The 25,604-nt window shown below is 36.8% G+C and overlaps 1 protein-coding gene across 1 annotated transcript in view; it reads right to left on the bottom strand.

The window, feature by feature from the left end:
- The window catches only part of HAT1 (histone acetyltransferase 1), a 102,272-nt gene that overhangs the window by 60,328 nt on the left and 16,340 nt on the right, over positions 1 to 25,604 (bottom strand). Inside the window, exon 2 of the mRNA XM_074215713.1 lies at positions 13,149 to 13,253. Coding sequence (XP_074071814.1) covers positions 13,149 to 13,253 — 105 coding nt within the window. The remainder of the gene's footprint in view (positions 1 to 13,148; positions 13,254 to 25,604) is intronic.

Below are 25,604 nucleotides of genomic sequence, written 5' to 3' on the forward strand. Positions count from 1 at the left end.
ACTCAGCAACCCTACAACAGAGTCAGAGTGAAAGGCGAGAGAAAATATAGTACATGGTAGTGGAGAAATACAAAAGGAGGGAGTTGTGATCAGCAATGGCAACGGTGGAAAAATATGGAAGTAACTTTTGCTATGGACTTAAGATAAAGAATGTGATCCACCCGCAACAGAGTTGTTAGTGTTGGAACAAAGACTGAAGCACATTTATTATTATTATCATTATTATTATTATTATTATTATTATTATTTGGGGGGTGCAGGGTAAATGGGGCTGGGTGGCCTGCCTGGGGCCGCATAGCAAGGTGACCGTTGGTTGTCTGAGGCCAGATTTGGACCTGGGTGCTCCTGGCTCAAGGGCCAATGCTCTGTCCGCCACCCAGCCACCCCTACTATTATTACTATTTTATTTTATTTTGGATCTTTTTTTTCTTTTTTTCTTTTGGTTTTTGCAGGGCAGTCGGGTTCAGGTGGCTTGCATGTCACACGGCTGGGTGATTGTTGGGTCTACCGGGCTGGATGTGGGCTCGGGTGCTCGTGGCTCCAGGGCTGGTGGTCCGTCCATTGTGCCACCTGGCCATACCTACAATTATTACTATCATTTTTTTATTTTAATTTTTTTCCTCTCCCCTTTACTTTATCGCTCAAGCAAGTCTATATTTATGGGAGGAGGGGGTATTTTATTTACTCTTAAGAATATTTTATTAATGTAAAAAAATATTATTTGTACAAAATGAGAATAAATATTAAAAAATGATCAATATTAAGAATTGGAGACACTAATGGATTATTGGTAGAATTGTAAACTGATACAACCATTTGGGAAAGCAATTTGGAATGATGTTTGTGCATATTCTCTGATCCAGCAATACCACTACTGGGTCTATATTCCAAAAAACAAAAAACAAAAAAAAAAAGAGGAAAAGGCCCACATGTACAAAATATTTATACATGAATATTTTGCAGTACTATTATTCGGAAGGAAATCATGAGTGTACTGACTTCAGAAAAGCCTGGAAAGATTTGCATGAACTGATGCTGAGTGAAGTAAGGACATTGTGTGTGTGTGTGTGTGTGTGTGTGTGTGTATTTTTTTAAAGCAAAGTATGGGGCAGCTAGGTGGTACAGTGGATAGAGAACTGGCTCTGGAGTCAGGAGTACTTGAGTTCAAATCTGGCCTCAGACACTTAATAATTACATAGCTGTGTGGCCTTGGGCAAGCCATTTAATACCACTGCCTTGCAAAAAAAAAAACCTAAAAAAAAGCAAAGGATGATCTGATTTATTTTTTTTCGCTTTATAATTTTCCTTTTTTCTTTTTTAAAGATTTTGTTTGAGTTTTACAGTTTTTCTCTCAATCTTACTTCCCTCCCCTCACCCCACCCCCCCGCCATGGAAAGCAATCTGTCAGTCTTTATTTTGTTTCCATGTTGTACATTGATCCAAATTGGGTGTGATGAGAGAGAAATCACATCTTTAAGGAAGAACCAAAAAGTATAAGAGATAACAAGATCAGACAATAAGATATCTGGTTTTTTCCCCCTAAATTAAAGGAAATAGTCCTTGAAATTTGTTCAAACTCCACAGCTCTTTATCTAGATATAGATGGTATTCTCCATTGCAGACAGCCCCAAATTGTCCCTGGTTGTTGCACTGATGGAATGAGCAAGTCCATCAAGGTTGAACATCACCCCCATGTTGCTGTTAGAGTGTACAGTTTTTTTCTGGTTCTGCTCATCTCACTCAGCATCAGTTCATGCAAATCCTTCCAGGCTTCCCTGAATTCCCATCCCTCCTGGTTAGAACATTGTACATATTAACAGCAACACTGTAAGATGATCAACTCTGATGGACGCAGCTACTCTCAGGAGTTCAGTACTCAAGTACAATTCAAAGAGATTTGTTATTGCATCCAGAGAAAAAACTATGGTGTCTGAATGCAGAGAAAAGCATAAACTCCTTTTATGCTGTTTCTCTCAGGATCTCCCCCCATCCCTTAGTTCTAATTATTTCACAACATGCCTAATATTGAAAATGTCAATCACGATAGTATATAGACAGTCTATTTTAAAAAAGTGGACATAGTATATACTTTGGTATTTTCCATCACAAGTCTTTTAGGATTGTCACTGATCATTGAACTGCTGAGAGGAGCTAAGCATCTCACAATTTGAGTGCTCATTTCACTCAGCATCAATTCACAAAAGTCTTTCCAGACTTTTCTGAAGTCTACTTCTAATGATTTCTTACAGGATAATAGTACTCCATCACATTTATATACCATAATTTGTTCAACCATTCCCCAATTGATGGGCATCCTCTCAATTTCTAATTCTTTGTCACAACAAAATGAGCTATTTTAAATATTTTGTACATGTGGGTCTTTTCCTCTTTTTTTGTGATTTCTTTGGGATACAGACCTAGTAGTAGCATTGCTGGCTCAAAGAGTGTACACAATTTTATAGTTCTTTGTGCATTAATTCTAAACTGTTCACCAAAACGGCTGTATTAGTTCACAACTCCACCAACACTGCATTAAGTGTGCAGTTTTCACATATCTCTTCCAACATTGATCATTTCTCTCTCCTATCATATTAAGCAATCTGATGGGTGTAGAAAGGTGATATTCTTGGCAGTCAAAGGAAAATTCAGGAGGAATGGAATTTAGAAGGAAAAAGAATGAACTGAGCAGTAAGATGACTTGAATTCAAGATGTCCAAGAAGCATTTAGTTAAGTGTAAATGCAGCTCAGCAGAGACACTTGGGCTGGACAGATAGACCTGGCACAGAGATAATAACTCAAGTCAAAGGAAAAGAAGAAATCACCATGTAAGGTATATATATAGAGAGAGAGCAGCAGTGAGTAAACTACAGACAAGGTTGTTGCATCTGCTTCTATTTAGTACTAAAGTGAAGCTATCACTTCTAATTTTTGAAAATTTTTATTTAAATCCTTAACTTTTTTTTTCTCTTTGTTATATTTGTCTAGTTCAGAAAAATAGAGGTCCCCATCATTAGTTTTATTGCCTATCTCTCCCTGAAATCCATTTAATTTTTTCCTTTAAATATTTATATGCTAAGCATTCATATTAAGCATTGAAGCCTTTAAAAATAATGCAATTTTCCTTTGTAAATGCCTATAAAGATATATATATATACATACCATATGTCTAATCTGAAATTATTACTACTTCTGATTTTCTAATTCATCTGAAGCATAATCAATTCTACTTCAGCTCCTAAGCTTTACTCTATATAAATCATAATCATATACATTTCTTGAAAAACAACATACTGTGAAGGATTCTGTTTTCTAATCCATTCTTCTATCCTTTTCCACTTTATGGGTTAATTTCTCCTACTCACTGTTATGACTGTTATATATTTCCCTTTCTTCTCTTTGTTCCCAATACTCACTTTAAAAATCAGATAGTAAGAAAAAAAATGAAGAATTACCTACCACTCATAATCTATAAATGAAGTAGTAAATTTCCACTATGTTACCTTCACCCTACCCCAAAGACAGGGCTATTTTACTCTTCCTTTCTTATGAATCCTCACCTCATACACATTCTCTCTGATCCAGCGATTTATTTTGCTTAAGATAAATTCCTTGGGGCAGCTAGGAGGTGCAGTAGATAGAGCACCAGTCCTGGACTCAGAAGGACCTGGGTTCAAAACCAGCTTCAGATACTTAATTGCCTAGTTACGTGACCTTGGACAAGTCACTTAATTCTACTACCTTAAAATAAATAAAATTTTAAAAAAGGATTAATTCTTTGTTTATTCTGCTTTCCCTCTTAAAATACTTCTTCTCCCTCTTCCTTCCTATTTCCCAGTTGATTTTTCATTATTGATTTCTTGAAATGGTATTTAAGGATTTTTTTGGTCATGAATTTCAAACAGTCTAATTATTATCTGTGGTGATTTTCAAAGTCAAATAATTTGCTTATTAATAAATCATAAATTTCCATATCCAAATAATTAATATTTTATATCATCCTTTAACAGAACATCCCAAAAATATTTCACAGGGTCATTCTAAATTAGCTAATATACCATAAATAATGTTATTCATTGCTGGTTAGATCCAAAATTTTTCTATGCTGCTTTCTTAAAGACCTAATAACATTTCTAAGTCCCACAAGAAAGGAACAAACAATAAAACGGTAGTACTCTTAAAGATCTAATTAAATGTATCCAGGGTCTACAGTTGCAACTAGGCTAAATCTGTGGGCAGGAGCTGCCAAACTAGGCCATCTTGGCAGCTTGTCAGGTGGTGCTCAGTGATGGTATGCAGCTGCAGCCTAGGGATTACAGCACCACCCCACTAGGTACCAGGATTATCTAAACCCAAAAATGTTGGTCAGCTAACTCTAGATCCAAGGCCAGAAAAAAAAAAAAGACCCAGTTAAATGCATTTTGCATCACTTATATAAGTTAGAATGTACAATCTTATGTGTAGAATGTGCACTGACACCTGTATTCTAGTTTTATATCCTAGCTTCACATCTATAACTTTGAGTGAAGAGATAATGGCATAAAAGAAACACCTCTGAACTAATACTTGGTCAACAAATACTCACAATTTGAATGAATATGAGCAAATCATAACCTTCCAGCCTCAATTCCATTCTCATTTGTAATATAAGGATATTATTATAACTAATTACTTCACTGGATTATTATAAGGAAGATGCATTCTTAACTTTAGAGCCTTATAACAGATATGTTATTACTGAGTAATTATCTTAAGTCTCCTGGGTTTCAGTTCTTTAAGTATAAAATAAAGGCAGTTTGATTCATTATATGAGGTTAAAAATTCCAAAAATCCCATGAATGCTGGGTTCATCCAATCTAAATGTATAAAGGAGAAAACACTGGCTCTGGAGTCAGAGGAACTTTATTATATTTGCTATATGTGTGACCTCGGGCAAGTCACTTTACCTATCTTGTGCCTCAGTTTCTATATGATATATAATTAGGAGTTTTGATTCAATAGTTTTTGAAGTCACTTCTAGTTACAGAGCTATAATTCTATAAATACAGAAATATCATAGATAATTTTAAGTAAGTCCTCGAGACTTTATTTAAACTAGAAGTTAACATCTATATACAAGAAAACTTTGAATAATAAGAATCCTAAATTGCTTAAAATATAATCTAATCCTTTATTATTCCTGCTTCTCTCTAATTGAAAGAAAACAGAAGGCTATGTCCCAAGGTTGACATTTAGTCCTTAGTCCAACTGTCTATAACATAATTATGATTAAAGTTTAGATTATTATTATTCAAAGAATATTAAAGAGAGATTATATATATTAAAGATTTCGTTATGCTCATTATACTATCCTTACTAATCTGATATTCATCTATCCTCTTCCCTATAAAAATCTACCTAGAGTACCAAAAGACAAAGTATTTCTAATAATTCATCATTACTTATTTGTCAATTATAAATATTTCTTAAATGCCTAGTATGTGCCCAGTATTTTGATAGTCATTGAGTATATAAAGACAATAAATGAACCAGTACTAAGTTTCAGGCAGTTTACATCCTACCATTAATCTTTGCTTACAATGACTCAGATACTTTTGAATGTTACTTTGATGTTTCTGTAATTTCCAAAGTATAGACATTTCCTCCATGCCTTTTTATCTTATATAATTTTTATTCATATTTTCTCGAAATATTCCCCATAGAGGATATGGAGCTAATTATGCACTAAAAGTTTATCTTCTTGTCTTAGAAGTATCAACACACCAATCAGATTCTCAATATGTTGCATGCCATTCTTACTCTAGTGCCAATAAACTCCCTTTCTAGTCATATATTCTTCAATTGATCCATGAAATCCCTAGTAAGAGTGGCCTGCCTATGGTCTTCTACAATTATCTAAGATACTCTCAATTAATACAGAGAACACTCTTAGAAAAATTTTAGAGATAAAACAGGAATATGTGTAACTGCTTATGTCTTCCTCATAATCTTTTCAATAAAAATGCTCCATAATCTTTTCTATCCCTTTGGAACTCTAATACTCTTTAAGCTATTCTGAAATGCCAATCCCAAAATACCCTCAAAATTGTAATACCTCTAGCACTGAGTTCTTATCTATATGTTTGTTCAAGTCCAGACATTCTTTCCAACTTCATCTTCTTAAGTGTCATTGTCATTTCTTCAAAAAGTACATAGGGATCTCATGCCAATTTCTTTCAGGAAGTTCTTCATTTCAACGTTTTGAGGTGACACTGCTCATAGTTTTCCATCATTCCCTGAAGTATTTCATAAATAGGCTTGTACTCTAAACCAGAATTGCCCTTGGCTTCCATGTCTCTGCAGGCAAGGAGAACAAGCATTTGCTTATTTTTCAGGCTCTTTTGGCCTCCTCATTGTTCCAATTGTTTTGCATTAGTTACACTTCTAAAATAAAGATGTTGTTTTAACAGGTTTGGTTAGAATTATTGAGCTAGGAACATCCATTTATTAAATGAATAAAACTTAGAAATTAAACAAAAATATTGACCCCAAACTTTCACAAAAATTAGTCTTTGTTAAGTGATATGATACTCTTAAAAAGATGTATCAGAATAAAAGTTCTAGCATGACAAAAGGCTAATACAAGCTCACTGATGAGTTACCTGTTAGCTGAAGTAAAAGGTCATCCACAGATAATGTGTCTGAACAGAGCAAGTCATGAAAACTGTCTAACTGAAGCATATGGTATTTCAATCTAAATCAGTATAAGGGGTTTCCACATCAATTAAATAACAGAATATTATGCTACTGCAGGCAACTAATATAATCATTCTGAAATAAAAAGATATTTCTGATTAACCCTCAGTTAAATAGAACACCTCACTTGCCATGCAGATCTTAGTCAAAATTTTACTAAACAAATATATAAAATGTTAATATACATATATGGATAGACATAAATTGTCTTGGTATCACTGCAGAATGAATTATTCCACATAAATAAATTTTCTAGATAACTGAAAGTTTATTCTTCATAAAAGTCAAAAATTTTAACAGAAATAAAATTAAATACTTCACTGTTTTCTTAAATTATAATCATTATACACTACATAACATATGCTTTATGTCTCTGAGAGTCTTACAGGTCTACTTGCCTTGACAGTCAATTAGCCTTAAGTTAATCGCTATCTTAAGTAACTTGCCAATTCTCCATGCCTATCTCCAGGGGAATCCTATCCAGAGACTCCCCCATCCTGCATCTGGTTCTACTCAGAAAATAAGAAAAGCAATTTTGTTTAAATAAGTAAAAAGGTTGAGTTCCATAAACTTAGTACACATTTTATGTACACAGTACTTTATGATATACCTTTTGGCTGCTTAGAAGTTTTAATGATTAATTTTTAGTTCCCAAAGTAATGCACTTACAAGTACATCAAGTACATAAATGAAGTACACATGCAACATGTGTTGGTATATATTAAACATACACTTCCCATATGGTCTCCCCTATTAACATAAAAAACCCCAATCTGTACAAACCTGAATGCTACCATATTTAACCTACTTAGAAGTTCTTGCTCTTTAAAAGAACTCTATATCTCTAGAGAAAGCTTTGAAAACTTCTTTAAAATGCAAACCAGGGAAACAGCTTGAAGGGCAGTGAGAGAACTCTGCTACACCAGAATGAGTGTGGAGTGAGAAGCACCAGCCACAGAACTTGCAGTGAGAATTGGGAGAAACCAGTCCTGCACCTCCAGAACACAGCCGACAGACAGTAAGGGAGGCCTGGAGAGCCTGCACAAATCTCTCTGCTCTCCCTGGGCAGGACTCTGCTGTTTGCCCACACTCAGATTCAGGTTGCAGTTTGACCTTCCATACTAAGAGAGCAGGGACCCTACTCACAGCTCCAGGGCAGAGGGGGAGTAGTGCCTGTGATCATCTACATATCAAAGCACAGGCAAGAGAGCATCAGACCTTGGAGGAATAAATGTCCTAGGGGGTATCCCAAAAAACCCCAAAGCCTTGGAAGTGCTGTAAATTAGTCTTGGGCTGAGGGAATGAGTAAACAAAAGAAACAGAAAAATCTGTCAATAAAAAATTACTTCGATCCCATGGAAGATCAAAACACATACTCAGATGACAAAAATCAAAGCTTCTGTATCCAAAACCTCCAAGAGAAATAGAAAATGGGCTGACTGTGGATGAGCTCAAAAAAGACATTGAAAAGCAATTAAGGGAGGTGGAGAAAAAATTGGGAGGAGAAATGAGAGCTATGCAGAAAAATCATGAAAACAAAATCAGCAGCTTGGTGAAAGAAATACAAAAAAATACTCAAGAAAATAATATGTTAAAACCCAATTTAGGCCAAATGGAAAAAGCAAAACAAAAGGCAAATGAGGAGAAGAATTCCTTAAAAAGCATAACTGGCTAGCTGGAAAAGGAGATTAAAAAAAAGTTCTCTGAAGAAAATAATGCCTTCAAATGCAGAATGGAACTAAAGGAAGCCAATGTCTTTGCAAGAAATCAGTAAGAAATAAAACTATTCCAAAAAAGGCAAAAATTAGAAGAAAATGTGAAATATCTCACTGGAAACAAGTGACTTTGAAAACAAATCCAGGAGAAATAATTTAAAAATTATTGGGCTACCTGAAAATCATAATCAGGAAAAGAGCCTAGACTTCATTTTTCAAGAAATAATACAGCAAAATTGCCCTGAAATCCTAGAAGCAGAAGGTAAAATAGAAATTGAGGGAATTCACAAATCACCTCCTAAAAGAGATCCCAAAAGAAAATCTTCCAGGAATATTATAGCCAAATTCCAAAACTCCCAAGTCAAAGAGAAAATACTAAAAGCTGCCAGAAACAAACAATTCAACTACTGAGGCTCTATAGTCAGAATTACACAGGATCTGGAAACATCTACATTAAGGGCTTGTAAGGAATGGAAAATGATATTCTGGAAGGCAAAAGATCTTGGTTTACAACTGAGAATCAACTACCCAGCAAAACTGAACATCCTCTTTCAGGGGAAAAGATAGACTTTCAATGAAACAGGGGACTTTCAAACTTTCCCATTCAAACAACCAGAGCTGAACAGAAAGTTTGATCTTCAAATACAGGACTCTGGTGAACCATAGAGGAAGTGGATGAGAAGGACCAATAATGAGGAACTTTATGATACTGAACTGCTTGCATCCCTGCATGGGCAGAAGATATTGATAATTCATATGAACTTTCCCATTTATAAAAGCTGTTAGAAGGAGTATATATAGACAGGGCACAGGAAGGAGCTGAATATAATGGTATAATATAGTAAAAAGATGGAGTCAATAGGTGATAAAGAGAAGTACTGGGAGGAAGAGAAAGGAGAGGAAGAAGGAGCTAAGTTATTTCATAAAAGAGTCAAGAAAAAATTTCTTCAATGGAGTGGAATGGGGGAAGGCAAGGGGGAATGAGTGAGCCTTCATTCTCATCAGAAATGGCTCAGAGGGTAGCTAGGTGGCGCAGTGGATAGAGCACCAGCCCAGGAGTCAGGAGTACCTGAGTTCAAATCTGGCCTCAGACACTTAATAATTACCTAGCTGTGTGGCCTTGGGCAAGTCACTTAACCCCACTTGCCTTGCAAAAAAAAAAAGAAATGGCTCAGAGAGGATCTTGCCCTAGAGAAAAACGAGAAGGGATGGGATAAGGGGGAATGGGGGAGGAGGGAAGGGGGGGGGAAATAGGTGATAGGAGAGGCGAGAGTGTGGGAGAGGGTACTCAGATACAACACATTTTGAACAGGGACAGTAGGAAAAGAGAGAGAGAAAATAGAATAAATGAGAGTGGGGAGGAAGAGAGTGGAGGGAAATACAGCTAGTAATAGCAAGTGTGGGAAGAATATTGAAGCAGTTTCTCTGGTGGACTTATGATAAAGAAGGCAAATCACCCCAGAGACAGAGCCATTGGAATCTGAGCATAGACTGAAGAACATTTTCTCTCTCTCTCTCTCTCTCACTATTCTTGAGGTTTCTCATCTTCTTGGGGGGAGGGGTGTTTATGTTTACTCTTATAACAAAATTATTGTAATAATATAAAATAAATAAACCAAAAAAAAACTACTTATGTAGTTGGAAAAATAAATTGAATTAAAAATAAAAAATAAAATGCAAACCAGTAGTCATCTTCATTGTTTAATGTCAAAATTAGTGACAAAATCTTAATAAAATTACTTCAAAGAAATATGATATACTTTAAAAAACAAAGAACCAAAAACTAGAGAAACCAAAGGTCTGCTTTAACAAACAAGTAAGAATAACAGAATGGATGATCTGCAGGAGGCATGAAGATCTGGGTTCAAATCAAAAGACTTACTAGTTCTATAAAGATGGCGATGTCAGCTAACTTTTCTGAGCCTCAAGCAAATCTCTTAAATCTAAATTACAGATGTGCTCTAATCTGCTACTGGTAAGAGCTAAATTCCTAAGTCAAGTATATTCCAGGAAATTATATGTTCTTAAGGTTCACAGAAATATAGATTTAGAGCTGGATAGGATTTTATAGTTAAGATAACAAGCATTTTAAGATTCTACTCTAGGGGCGGCTGGGTGGTGCAGTGGATAAAGTACCAGCTCTGGAGTCAGGAGTACCTGGGTTCAAATCCAGTCTCAGACACTTAATAATTACCTAGCTGTGTGACCTTGGGCAAGCCACTTAACCCCATTTGCCTTGCAAAAAGAAAAAAAAAACCTGAAAGATTCTGCTCTGTATCAGGCATTTGCTAAGCTCTGAGAATATAAAAAAAAAAGGCAAAAAAGTGTTCTTGCTTTCAAGCTTACAGTCTAATTGGGAGGGGAGAAAACATGCCAATAATCATATAAACAAGATGAATATAAGATAAAGATAAATAAACTCAGAGGGAAGACACAAGTATAAAAGAATATAAAGGGGTTTGGAAAAAGCTTCTTGCAGAAGGTAAGATTCTACCTAATTCTTGAAGGATGTCAGGGAAGTCAAGAGGCAGAGATGAGGAGGCAGAGCATTCCAGGCTTGGAAGATAGTCAGTGAAAATTCCCAAAGTTGGGAAGAGTGTCTTGTAAGTGAGAAATAGCAAAAGAGGCCACTATCACTAAAGTATGGAGTATCTGGTAAGGAGTAAGACATAAGATTACTAGAAAAACAGGAAGGGACCAGGCTATGAAGGCCTTTTAGAGAACTTTATATTTAATTCTGAAAATAAGAAGCCAGGAAGTTTAAGAATGACATGACATAGTCAGACTTGAATTTTAGGAGATCAATTTGAGATCTGAGTGGAAGATAAACAAACAAGCAGACTACTGCAATAATCTAGGTATGAGGTGATGAGGGTCTGCACCACGATGGCAGGAGTCTTAGAGGAGAGGGAGCAGTGGATATGAGCTGTTAAGAGGACTTGGCAACAGATTGGAACTAAGGAGTGAGAATGAGGAGTAGAAGATGACACCAAAGCTGTCAGCCTGGCTGACCAGGAAGATGGTGGTAGCCTCGAAAGTAATAGAAAAAACAGAAAGAAGAGTTTGGAGAAAAAAAGATAAGATGCTCCATTTTGAATATGTTAAGTTTAAAATGTCTACAGTCGGAGATACAATACTAGAGATCAGGAGAGAGGTTAGACAGGATAAGTAGATTTGAGACCACCAAACAAAACAATATAGAATATTAAGTATAGAGGTATTAGAGATAAGAGCTCTGGACAAAGCCTTAGTTAACCCACAATTAGCAGACATGAAGTGCATGAAGATCAGCAAGAGATTAAGAAGGAACAAAAAGACAGCTAGGAGAAGAACTAAGGGAGAAACTCCTCTATTCTTATATGGGATCATCAGTCTCCTAATTATCTCTCTGATTTTTGTAACCTCAAAGTAATTCCTTTAATCTTTCCTCTTCTTCAATTCTTTAAATTCCAATCAGTTGTCAACTGATTAAATCCAATCCATCTATTCCTTTTTCTCCTCCACTTACAATGCTCTAATCATTTCTCCCAAAGACAACTCTAAGAGCTTCTTAATTATTCCCTAAGCTTCCTTGCTCTTTTCCCACTCTATATTCCATTAAATTGCTAAAATAAATTTTCCTTGGGCAGAAGTCTGAATATATCAATCCCCTGCTCAAAAAATCTTCAGTGGATTCCTATTGTTTCTGGGCTGATAAAACTTCTCATTTTGGCATTTAAAGTCCTCCACAATCTGGCTCCACTCTACCTTTCCAAACTTAATCCACATCACTACCCTTCTTCTACTCTAAATTACAAATAAACTGGCCTATTATATTATTGGTCTCTGAACTTGACACTCCTCTCTTTGTACCTTCACTCAGACTATTCCCTATCTCAAAAATGTATTCCCTCCTTACCACCATTTCTTAAAATCCTTCAAAGTTCAGGTGATTCTTCATACATCTCTCCTGATTCTTCTAGTTCAACTCCATATAATAAAGTTGTTAGTACTCTCTTCTTCTAATTACATTTTATTTACTTATCTATGTACATCCTTCTGATAGATTTTAAGTTTCTTGATCAAGGAGGGGGGCTCATAAAGAACAATTCATGCCAACCAAATGTCCCATGTACTTTTGATTACTAGAAAGTAAATGTAAGGGAATGTTGCTAACAGAGTATACTTGGATAATAAAGAAAACTCTACTCTGACTTCTTTTCTTACTGAGTGAATTGATATATGTGTCTATCCCACCTCCTACAGTTATAACCAAGGCTAGTGACTTCACTTAGCAATATTTAAAATCCCCTATTATTTCTTTTTTCTATATTCCATATTTACCTTATTTCTATATTAACTGAATTAGTGGCTACAACTGATTCATTTCTGTCAAAGTAGAAAGCTGTGAACCAAAGCTATAGAAAGTTATATGTATAAAAGTTAAAAAGCTCATCCATAGGGGCAGCTGGGTGGCGTAGTGGATAAAGCACTTGGAGTCAGGAGTACCTGGGTTCAAATCCAGTCTCAGACACTTAATAATTACCTAGCTGTGTGGCTTTGGGCAAGCCACTTATCCCCATTTGCCTTACAAAAAAAAAAACCACCTTAAAAAAAAGCTCATCCACAAATGAATTCTAACTCAACATGAAATAAGCAACTCTTAAGAAATGTACATATTCAAAGAGCACAGAATTTAGAACATCTAAAATTTAGCATACCTAATTTAAGTTGAATTGCTTCATTGGTATTACACTTGTACTCTGCCAGCTTCTTTTCCATAGCACTCTTGTATTCCACTAAAAATTTTTCCACTGCACCAAATCCTATGGGAAAAGGGAACAGTATCAAAAGCATTTGATTAGAAGTATTTACTTAAATGCTAAATAAAATTATGAATGAGAATAATATTAGGAAAGCTAAAGTGAAAACATAAAAACTTTATTAAGGTCTAAAAGTATGACAATATAACAATGAAAGTACCAAAAACCTTATCTTTTGATCCAAAAATTATCTCATTAGGAATACAACCTGCAAAAGTTTCTTAAAAATAAGTAGCATTTATATAGGGCTTTAAAGTTTACAAAACATTCCATAAAGTAAATAGAGCACAGGACTTGGGATTAAGAAGAACTGAGTCAAATCTTACCTCAGAAACTTAATAGCTATGTGACCCTGGGAAAGTCACTTACTCTTTCCCTTGGTTTTCTCATCTGTAAAATGGGGATAATAATAGCATCCACCTCCCAGGGTTGTTGTAAGAAACAAATAAGATAATTGTAAAGTACTTAGCACTATGTGCCTGACACATAGTAAGCACTATGTAACTATCAGCCATCACCACTACCACCACCACGTCCTCACAATGATCCTGAAAGGTAGTACCCCAACATCACTAATCAAACAAAAAAGACTGAGAAGGTAAATAACTTGCCCACAGTTACACTGAAAGTAGATGCCTAAGGCAGGAAAGGAATTTAGGTATTCCTCCCTTTAAGTTCAACACTTTAAAAAATATTTTTTTTTCAAATTTTTTCCCCAAAGATTTTCTTATATAGGTCTTACATTTGAAAAAAGAATTCAATTGTCCAATAATAATTCCAGAAGACCATGACATCACGGAGGTAATGCCATGACAGGCTCAAGAAGTGGATTTGAGTGAGGGTGCTGTGTTTAATCACCAGCCTCACTTTCTCTTCCAGAGTCATCTGGATCCAGTGGCCAGATATGAATCAAGACAACTGGAAATGGCCTTGGATGTGAGGCAATCAGGATTAAGTGACTTGCCCAAGATCACACAGCTAGTAAATGTCTAAGGCTGGATTCAAACTCCCGTCCTCCTGATTCTAAAAACTAGTGCTCTATCCACTGTACCGACTGTCCAACAATAATGAAAAGGTTAAATTGTAGCTCATTAATGTGAGAAGTAAAAGAGTGGAATAGACAGAAAGCAGATCCAGGAGTCAGGAAAACCTATGACTTATAAATTAAACATGAAAATCTCCCCATACACATACCATCATACATCCAGACCAAAACAATAGAATGAAACATAACATAATTAAGTTAGTTAAGCTGCTAAGCAAGTTTAGTTGATTATAGAGATGCTCAATGTTAATTTTCTGATTTCAAAAATTAGTAAAAATAACTTGTATTGAATTGGTCAGCATGGCATCATGGTTTTGGAGCTGGTCTCTGACATCAACCCATATCAAGTCATTTACAATAGATAATTTATAGATATGACCCCAAACCAATAAAATCAAACATGCCAGCTACCCCATCACCTCAACTCTCCAAAAAAGATGTCATCAATCTCCCTAGCTTAAAGTTTAAAATTCATTTTAGCAATTTCAAACTGAAAAACTCAACATTCTGAGGATGCTTACAAAGCAAGCTTTTATATATGTGTGTGTGTGTGTGTGTGTGCATATATATATATATATATATATATATATATATATATATGTATGTACTAATAAGTCTGAGAACACACAGCTCTTCTTTAGTCAAAATATAGTGATATAGTCCATGCCATACAAACCTGTTTATTACAATGGTTTCCTGAGAGGATTTACATCTACATAAAGTTTTCCAAAACACATGCAGTGCCAATGATGTGTCTTAAAATGTCAAAGATCCAATTACCCATACCCCTTCAAAAAATAAAGTGCAAAGAAAATTGTCTTTGACAACTAGTATATAATATTTCATTTTTAAAGCTGGAAAAATGCTGGGGTCTAAATGGCTAATGCAAATTATCAATTGTGTACTATTAAGATAACAAAGCAGCTTTCAGATACAACATGGCTTTCAAACAAAATCTTTGCTGTATCCTTATTCAATGACCAAGCTATAGTCACCAATCATTGGACAAGTGTTTTGGCAGGAATTAAGTATTTGGTCACTTTCCCAAGGTAACTACATCATCTGACTTCAGCACTTCCTTTATACTTGTAATACCCTGAAACAAAACCAATGTACTTGGAGTCAGAAGACCTAACTTTAAGTCACAGTTCTTCAAATTGGCTTTTTGATTCTTGGTAAGTCACCAACCTTAACTTCATCATCTAAAAAAGTGAGTATAATTATACTTAACCCTCATACTTCTATACCTCCTCTTACAGAACTTTTATGAGGAAAGCACTTTATAAACATGAAATGTTATGTCAATTTATTATTATTCGAGTACTACATTTAATGTTAATTTGCCATCAAATTGGCAAGCAACAATACAAAACTTGGGTCATTAATTTTAAACAATGTAGCCTAGGAGGTGAAAAAGTTTTAATTGTTAACATGTCCTACAAAAACTCAAATATTTTCCTTATAACAATCCTGTGAGGAAAATAGTTCAATTTACACATGAGAAAACAGAGGTCCAGAGAAATTAATGACTAGCTTATAGGGTAGAGAGGGAGCTATCTGAAGAAGAGTTCAAACTTGGGCCTCCTAGGTCAAATCTAGTGTGCTTTCCCCTAAACCATTCGGCTTCTCCTCCAGTCTGTACTCTAAGCCTGTCTAGCTAGCTTGGCAAGACTTGTTAATGCTTGTATTCTTTTGGCATGACCTTTGAAGAGGAGATAATATTGCAAAATTAAAGTCACTCCCCCAATAAGCTGGATAGCTTTGCTGCAATCTTTTAGTTTGATTTAAGATTAAATGTAAAAAAGGTTAGTCACCATGCCTGCTTAACAGAACAATGAGTTGGCAGAAATTCCTTGCAATGAAGCAGAATTTCAGTATTTTCAATGCAGCACAAGTATACAGCACCTACTGCTCCAGATTTTTAAGTATCACTAAAATCTTCATAAATATGCTAAATATCTGCTTCTAGGCCATGTCAGTTCATGAGTTATCTTCCTTAAGGCATTCTGCCTGACAGATAAAAAAGCATCAAAAAAAGATCATAAGTCCTATAACAATACTGAAGAACAATAATAGAGATAGCTAGTAATATAGTAAATATGGCTATCAGCCTGGCAATAAGAAGACAGTGTATGAGGCTGGATTTCAACTCAGGAAGAGTTTTCTTTGACTCCAGGTCTAGTACTCTATCCAAAGTGCTACCATCCAAGCTCTTTCTTAAACCCTTTTTTTCTCTCCATACAATTTCAATCTCACTAGTTACAAAAGGTTCAAATGGCATCTCTATGCAGCTGATTCTTAAGTCTACCACTCCAATCTAATTCTCCTTCCTAAACTCACAGTTCCATACAATGCCAAATACCTATGAGATATCTCTACTGCCAAACATCCTTATTATAAGCATTTTAAACTATAATTCATTATTTTCCCTCTAAATCAAACCTAGTTCCTAATTTATCTATTTCTGATGAGGGTGTCACTGTCCTTTCATCTTCTGAGATTCAAAACCTCAGTCATTCTCCACTTTTCATTCACCTTCAACCTCTACAACCATTTGCCAAAGTTGGTAGATTCTATCTAAGATTCATCCTTTTCTTCCACGTGGCCATCCTCCCAAAAGTTTAAGATATCATTAAGTCAAACCTAAACTATTTTATCAGCTTCCTAATTAGCCCTATGGATCTTTGCCTCACCATACCCTATAAGATATAAATTCTCTGTAATTTACAAAAAATGTATACAATCATCACCTCTCCAGTAGACTAATATTATAGTCTCCAAATTAATCTCTCTACTTCAAGTCTTTTCCTTTTTTACTAGAAAGTAAATGTAAGGGAATGTTGCTAACAGAGTATACTTGGATAATAAAGAAAAACTCTACTCTGACTTTTCTTACTGAGTAAATTGATATATGTGTCTATCCCACCTCCTACAGTTATAAGGCTATAGCATGTTTACTAAGTGATTTTTTCTAAAGTGCAGGTTCCAGTGGCTCCCTATTACCTCCAAGTTCAAATGCAAATTCCCTAAGTGTGGTATTTAAAGCTCTTCATAACCTGAACCCTTCCTATCTTTCCAATTTCTTACATCTTATCCCCCCCCCACACACAAAATCACACACTACAATCCAGCTAGTCGGACTAACTTGCTGTTCCTTGCAAAGAACACAGCATTCTGTCATTTTCTATCTCTGTGCTTTTGAAGTGGCTGATCCCTCATTCCTGGAATGTTTTCCCTCATCTCAGGCTCTTAGATACCTTATGCCAAGAGGTTTTTTCCCAGTACCCTTAGCTGTTAAAGAAGTCACTTTCCAATCTATTCTGTATGTACCTAATTACATATTGTCTCTTCTATTAAAACATAAGCCCCTTAAAAGTAGAGAACTGGTTTTTTCTTTTCTATGTATCCCTAGCACTCAGTGTAGTATCTGACACTCTAAACATTTAATAAATGCTTGCTGAATGATTTATAAAAATCACTCTATATAGTAATATAAGCTACATAGAAAAGCATAAAAATTAATCCATAACTTTGACATAAAATTACCTAGTATTTACAAAGCATTTTAAATAAAATGAATGCTAAATATCTCTTGATATTCATTATTCATTTTCTATTTTGTAAGGTCTAAAATATTACAGAATATGAAAATGTAGGACTTTACAATTTTTTGAAAAGGATTTAAAATACAGTATGGACATATAACAACTCTTTATAAAAGAAAGAAGCAAACAAACCATGTTTGATTTATGAAATAGAAAAACTTATGGTATGTGAATACGTTGGAATATCATTGAATTATAAGGAATGCCAGTCTGATGTTTCAAAACACATATACTTATGCTTGTAGCTGTAAGACAGTATCCTATATGTAGCAAGACACTCAAATAATTGCTAAGTAAATGTCAGTATCTCCTATTTTACAAAGTAATAGAAATTGTTATTTGAACTAATATATTGCAACTTATATAATGTGCTTTTCAAAAGATGATTACATATTATTATTATTATTAAAGACAATAGAATCAAAAAATTAGATTATATACCAAATACAATATTATATAAAACCTTAATTAATGGAAACACTCAGTATTAACTAGGTTAAATGAGTTTTCAGTTCACCTGGGGAGGAAATACCTTTTTGTTTTCATCCCAAGTTGAAAATAATTGAGGGGTGTGTTGTGAAGACACCAACCTTCTATAAAGTATTCATTTCGATTTAAAAATTAAGCACTTGTTATACAAAATATGTAAGACACTATACTGGCATCTCAAAAGGTACAGGATTGAAAACAAAATTAAGTCACTGATAATTAAGGAACTTATAACACTTCAATATGTATACTATAGATGTGGAGTCATAAAGTATAAAGCTAAGCATGTTCTGATTTTAGGAAACATGTGGAAAGTAATTGTTTTGTGTTTTTTTAAAAAAAACACTAACATAAGTTTCTGTTCTTATTTCTTTCTCTTGAAGTTGCCATATCATAAGATCTATGGTTTCAATGCGGGGAAGTCTAAATGTATATTATGGGGGCAGCTAGGTGGCACAATGGATAGAGTATCGGCCATGGAGTCAGGAGGACCTGAGTTCAGATGTGACCTCGGGCAGAGCCAAGATGGTGACAAGAAGTGATCCAGTCTTCGGCGCTCTGTGATAAAACTTGAAACTAAGGACTCTAACTAAACTTTCGAGAGAAAGAACCCACAGAGGGACCGGACCCGGTGAGGCAGTTCTCCCACTCAAGGTAACCTGGAAAAGAGCAGAAAGGCTCTGCTCCCTGGGGTCAGAGGAGTGGCCCCCCCCAGAGCAAAAGAACTTCAGCCTCCCGGAGGCAGCCCCAGGGCACTGGGAGCCCAGCTCACAGCGGCAGGGGAGTCTCCTGAGCTACACCCATGAGAGCACTGGGCACAAAGTGGGGAAACAGCGGGGGACCTCTGCCAGAGCGAGCACGTGGAGCCCAGCCCTCAGGGCACAGATGTGACCTCAGACCCTTACTTAGCTGTGTGACCTTGGTTAAGTCATTTAACTTCACTGCCTTGCAAAGAATTTTTAAAAGTACATTATGACCTCTAATACGTCAAAGTATTGTAATATTCTTGAAAGTATGTTCCATTAAACCTCCATGGGACATCAGTCTCTTAAGATTATGACAGGAACAGTGTAGCAAGTAGGCTACTAACTCCTTGTTCTTGCTATATAATCAGTCCTCCCTTTCTAATCAAATATCTTTTGTGCTATGTTTTATGCTACATTTTATGCACAATTCATTGTTACTATCTTTATCTTATTACTCTACCACCTTTTACATTACCCATAATTTTGAATCTGGAGAAGTTAATATTACATGATTCTTAGCACAATCTGCAATTAATATCAATATTAAAAAAGACTGGTTTTGTTTTAGGAAGGAGTTTGAGCTTACTGAACTTACTGCTCAATTCCCCAAATGTTATTTAGCCCATTATCTTCCTCCTACTCAGTTCTGGGTCCAATGTATTATCCATCTACTATGTCTCTCTAGTAGATAAGTACTTCATTCCCACAGACTCTAATTAAAGTCAATAAACATTTATTAAATATCAATTCAGTGCCAAGCACCTTAAGAAATTTTAGATTACAAAGACAAAAATTTCTCCTTTCCCTCAAGGATGTTACATTCTAGAACCTAGTGTCACCTTCAAATCAAATCAAGATGAGGGCAATGAAGAGGGCTTAAAAGATGAAAAAAAAAAACTGCGGGAAGACCCTCTGGCTAAAATTGCAACATTCATTCTATTCTGTTATGCTGCTTCTCACATAACCCTTTGTCATTTTTAACGTAGTTATATATATTTTGGTTTTCAAAAAATAAACTGTACTGAGAGCTTTTGATATTTATATCATCTATATTTCCACATATTTCTTGTCTTAACTCCTCCCAAAGAACCATCCGCCATGGTAAATAAATGAGGGGGATAAAACATTCTGCAAACCAATATATCAAAAGTCTGACATTATATGCAGCGTTCCATTTCCATGGTCCTCCCACCTATGCAAAAAATAGTGAAGTGAAGGAGGTATTATCTGTTTCTTTGAAGTCAAATTTTATCACTATAATTTTGAAGAATTCAGTTTTATTTTGCTGGGGTTTTTTTGCTTTTATTATTATAGCAATTATGTGGTGTGTTTTGTTTTTGTGGTTCTGTTTATTTCATTTGCATCAGTTCATGAAAATCTTTAGCACAGTAATATATTACATTAAGTTCATGTACCAATTTGTTTAAAATATTCTCAAATCAACTGGCATAATTATTTCCATTCTTTGTTACACAGAAGTGCTATTATATTTTGGCATATTATAGGACCTTTCTTTTTATCAATGACCTCCTTAGGATACATTTCTTTTTTTTCTTTTTTTTTTTACAATAACAGCAGATGATTTTAATGCTGGGTAACTAGAAGAGAAAGATAAATAAAAAGGAAAATAAAGAATTGACAAACAGTTGGAAGAACTAAAGCTAAAAGACATGGTATTTTTGAAATAGTATTACTGGGGGGCGGAGCCAAGATGGCAACAAGAAGGGATCCAGTCTTAGGAGCTCTCTGATAAAACTCACCACCTAAGGACTCTAACTAAACTTTAGAGAGACAGAACCCATAAAGGTGAGGCAGTGAGGCAGTTCTCCCACTCAAGGTAACCTGGAAAAGAGCAGAAAGGCTCTGCTCCCCAGGATTGGAGAGGCGGCCTGCCAGAGGGGTGGCCCCCCCAGAGCCAAAGAACTTCAGCCTCCGGGATGCAGCCCCAGGGCGCTGGGAGCCGAGGCTCATAGCAGCAGGGGAGTCTCCAGAGCTACACCCCAAGGAGTACTGGGAACAAAGTGGGGGAACAGCGGGGGACCTCTGCCAGAGCGAGCACATGGAGCCCAGCCTTCGGGGCACACAGAGAGCAGCTTGGTCTTTCTGCAGCCCAGAGCCAGACACAGAAGCAGGTGGAGCTGGTAAGCAGGAGCCTCCAGGGCATGAGCCCATTGAGCTGAGGTAGGGGAGTGAAGAGAAACTGCGAGCTCCGAGCTCTGTCCTCTGCCCCTGGAACAGGACTCTGGGGCTCTGAACACATTCAGATCCTGATCCCAGTCTAGGCCCCCCACCTCAGCCCTGTGGCAGAGGGAGGTGCTTATAGTCATTCACAGACCAGGAGTGAGGACAGAGCCTCACACACTGAGACCCTTGTGGGAGTGTCCCAAAAGCTCAGGAAGCACCCCCAAACCAGGCCCAGGCTGGGAAATTGAGCAAGCAGAGAAACAAAAAGAAGACTATTGAGAAATATTTTGCAAATGACCCCAAGAAGTATCAAAATAGTCGGTCTGAAGATGAGGAGGCACAAGCTCCTGCATCTAAAGACTCCAAGAAAAAACAGAAATTGGGCTCAGGCTATGACAGAGCTCAAAAAAGACTTTGAAAATCAAATCAGGGAGTTGGAAGAAAAACTGGGGAAAGAAAGCAGAGATGCAGGAAAAACATGAAAATGAAGTCAGCAGCTTAGTCAAGGAAATCCAAAAAAATGCTGGAGAAAATAGCATGCTAAAAGCCAGCTTAGGTCAAATGGATAAAACAGTTCAAAAAGTTATTGAAGAGAAGAATGCTTTAAAAAGCAAAACTGGCCAGATGGAAAAAGAGATAAGAAAACTCTCTGAGGAGAACAAATCCTTCAGACAAAGAATAGAATTCAGGGAGATTGATGAATTTACCAGAAATCAGGAATCAATACTCCCAAAACAAAAAAAAAAATGAAAAATTAGAAGAAAATATGAAATATCTCATTGAAAAAACAACTGATATGGAAAACAGACTTAGGAAAGATAATTTAAAAATTATTGGAATACCTGAAAGTCATGATCAGGAAAAGAGCCTTGACATCATTTTCAAAGAATTACTACAGGAAAATTGCCCTGATATTCTAGAAGCAGAGGACAAAATAGAAATGGAGAGAATCCACTGATCCCCCAGAGAAAGAGATCCCCAAAAACCAACCCCCAGGAATATTATAGCCAAGTTCCAGAACTCCCAAGTCAAAGAGAAAATATTACAAGCAGCCAGAAGGACACAGTTCAAATATCGTGGAGCTGCAGTCAGGATCACACAGGACTTAGCAGCAGCTACATTGGAAGCTCATAGGGCTTGGAATGCAATATACCGGAAGACAAAAGAGCTTAGAATGCAGCCAAGAATGAATTACCCAGCAAGGCTGAATGCCCTCTTCCAGGGAAAAAGATGGACTTTCAATGAACCAGGGGAATTTCAAATGTTCCTTTTGGAATGGCCAGAGCTGAACAGAAGGTTTGATCGTCACATACAGGACTCAGGTGAAGCATTGAGATTGGAGGAGAGGGGGGAAATATGAGGGACTTAATGAGGATGAACTGCATGTATTCCTGCACAGAAAAATGACACTGATAATACTCATATGAACCTTCTCAGTTAATAGACCACGTAGAGAGAGCTTTTATAGTTGAAGCACAGGAGAAAGCTGAATTTGAAGATAAAATATGGTGTAAAAATGAAGTCAATAGAAAAAAAAAGGGAAATGGAATGGGAGAAAGAAAAAGGAGAGGGGGAATAGTCCGAGATATTTCACATAAGATTTTTTTTATTACAATGAGCTATTGCAATGATATGGAAGGGGGGAGGCAAGGGGGAATGAGGGAACCTTTGCTCTCATCAGAGATGGCTAGGACAGGAAACAGCATATATACTCAATGGGGTATAGACATCTGGCTGGGTGATTGTTGGGTTTATGAGGCTAGATATGGGCTCGGGTGCTCGTGGCTCCAGGGCTGGTGCTTCGTCCATTGCGCCACCTGGCCATATCTACAATTATTACTATTATTTTTTTAATTTTAATTTTTTTTCTCCCCCCTTTACTTTTTTTGCCCAAGCAAGTCTATCTATATTCATGGGGGAGGAGGGGTATTTTGTTTACTTATAAACAAGAATATCTTATTAATGTAAAAAAACATTTGTACAAAATGAAAATAAAAAATAAATTAAAAAATAGTATTACTAATTAATATATGCACATATATACACATACGTATTTATATAATCATTGACCCTATAGTAAGACACAGAGAGTTCCAAGATCACACAGGTAAAATCAGAGGTGGGATTTGACTACAGAATCAGAACTTTTTCTATTGTATTACTGACCTGCCATAAATATCTAAAATTCCCAGTAGAAGAAAATCTTATTATTGTTATATGTAGGCCTTCCATGTGAAAATGTGAACATCCAGGAGGGTTAAACACATTAAACACTTATTAGCTTGAAATCATGAGACTCATAACTTGTCAAGACCCAGAAAGGAGATTCAAAAGTGGTATAACTGAATAAGCCAGAGGAAGAGTGGATAACCTAAATCACAGGTGTGAATCTACATCACAGATATAAAACATGTAGATTATAGTATTCCTAACTGAAATCTAAATCAGATTAAAATGTAATCAAGAAATATTGAAGAAAATTAATAAAAATACAATTAAACTCAGGGCACCTGGTATGAGGTTATAATAGATGTTGGGTGAGGGAGGAAGCAGACATCTTAAAAACAGACTTCAGTTCTCTCTGTTTGTCTGTCCTTCTCTCTACGTCTTATGTATTCCAATCAATCTAAATCTAGATCAACAAAAAGCTTTTAGAAAATACATTAAAACGGGCTATTTAGTTCTAAGCAGCTACACCCCTTGGTGCTCCTCTTACTTGAATTGGCTATACAAAAATGGCTTCATTTTTGCAGAAGTTTAGGAATCCTGATGGATATATTTCCAGTAATAGAAATTTACGTCATGGGACCTGGACATATAAGTCACTTTTCAAATTGTTTTTTGTAAGGGCCGAAAAGCCCCTCAGGATCGACAGAGACCCCCAATCACCACAGAAGGCCAGACTTGATGCAAAAGCAGGAGGATTTATTAACCAGCGCGCTGGGGTTCAGTCAAGAACTCGCCCCGAACTACTCTTAGCACAGCCTTTTTATGCCCGAAAACCGCAAGGGGGATTTTTGCTTTGTGGTTCAACGAGTTCCTTGTGGTTAGAGTTGTTTGTCTAACAGGATGTTTCCCAACGAAGAAGCGATACTTGGTCTTTAAGTTTCGTTTACTGAGAACTGACACTGTTATAGAAAATTGAAACTTAGGGAAACTTAGGGTGGGGGAGCAATGTGGGCCTAGGAGGGCCGGTTCATGGCCGCTTCATTCCTCCCTTTTTCTATTGGAAGTTTGATTCTTCAAACTCTAGGGGAAGCTCGTCGTCTCGGGGAGGGTGTGATACCGCTGACTGAGGATCATAACATGGACAGCGTTAATTTGGTCTCTGACAAATTCCACTAGACGGTTTATGACGCAGGGACCTATGGTGAGCAGTAGCAGGAGGATCATGAGGGGGCCTATGAGGGTAGAGAGCAGGGTTGTGAACCAGGGGGAACGGCTGAACCAGCCCTCGTACCATCCTTGGTGGGATTCCCTCTCTTTTCTGCGATCCTCTAGGCGCCTCTGGAGGTTTGACATGGAGTCCCTCACTACCCCTGAGTGATCGGCATAGAAACAGCATTCCTCTTTAAGGGCTACACAGAGGCCTCCTTCTTTCAAGAACAGGAGATCCAGGCCTCTGCGATTTTGCAGTACCACCTCAGACAGGGAGGCGAGCGATTTTTCCAAGTGTGAAATTGAGGATTCTAGGGCCTGGATGTCCTCGTCTACCGCCACCTGGAGATCCTCCAGGTGGCGAGGGTTTTGCACAAGAGCTGCTGCCTCCATACCTATGCCGACCAACCCTAAGAGGACAGCTAGGGACAGTGAAACAGGCTCCCTCTTTGCTCTGCGGGGGGCCTCATCAAGAGCGTCTTCAAAGGATTGTGCTTCATGATAGATTATTTTAGGAAAGACCTGAACCAAAATGCAATAATCTGATGAGGAGTTAAAGACCTTAGTGTGGACACAGGGTGTCAGACCTGTGTTACAGGTCCACCAAGCACCTGGCGGGGAGTTCAGGAAGGGGGTGCCATCATTGCGGGTCAAGGAGAGAGTTAGGTTACAGAGATACTGAAAAGGACTGGGGACTGTGCCAATACAGAGCCCCTGCCCCGTAATGGTACCTAAGGTCAGTCTGTGCTGATTAGTCATCCTTTGGAGCAGGTGGAGGTTGTTAAGGGCAAGCTGGAATCATTGGTTAGGAGAGCTATCCCCTCATAGTATGGAGGCTGTGTGTCTAAACACAGCCAACAAGATGAAGTTATATTAGGGTCAGAGGTGTTAAGGGCCTGGAATGATG

The sequence above is a fragment of the Macrotis lagotis genome, chromosome 1 (assembly GCF_037893015.1).
Source record: "Macrotis lagotis isolate mMagLag1 chromosome 1, bilby.v1.9.chrom.fasta, whole genome shotgun sequence".
NCBI classification, from domain to species: Eukaryota; Metazoa; Chordata; class Mammalia; order Peramelemorphia; family Peramelidae; genus Macrotis; species Macrotis lagotis.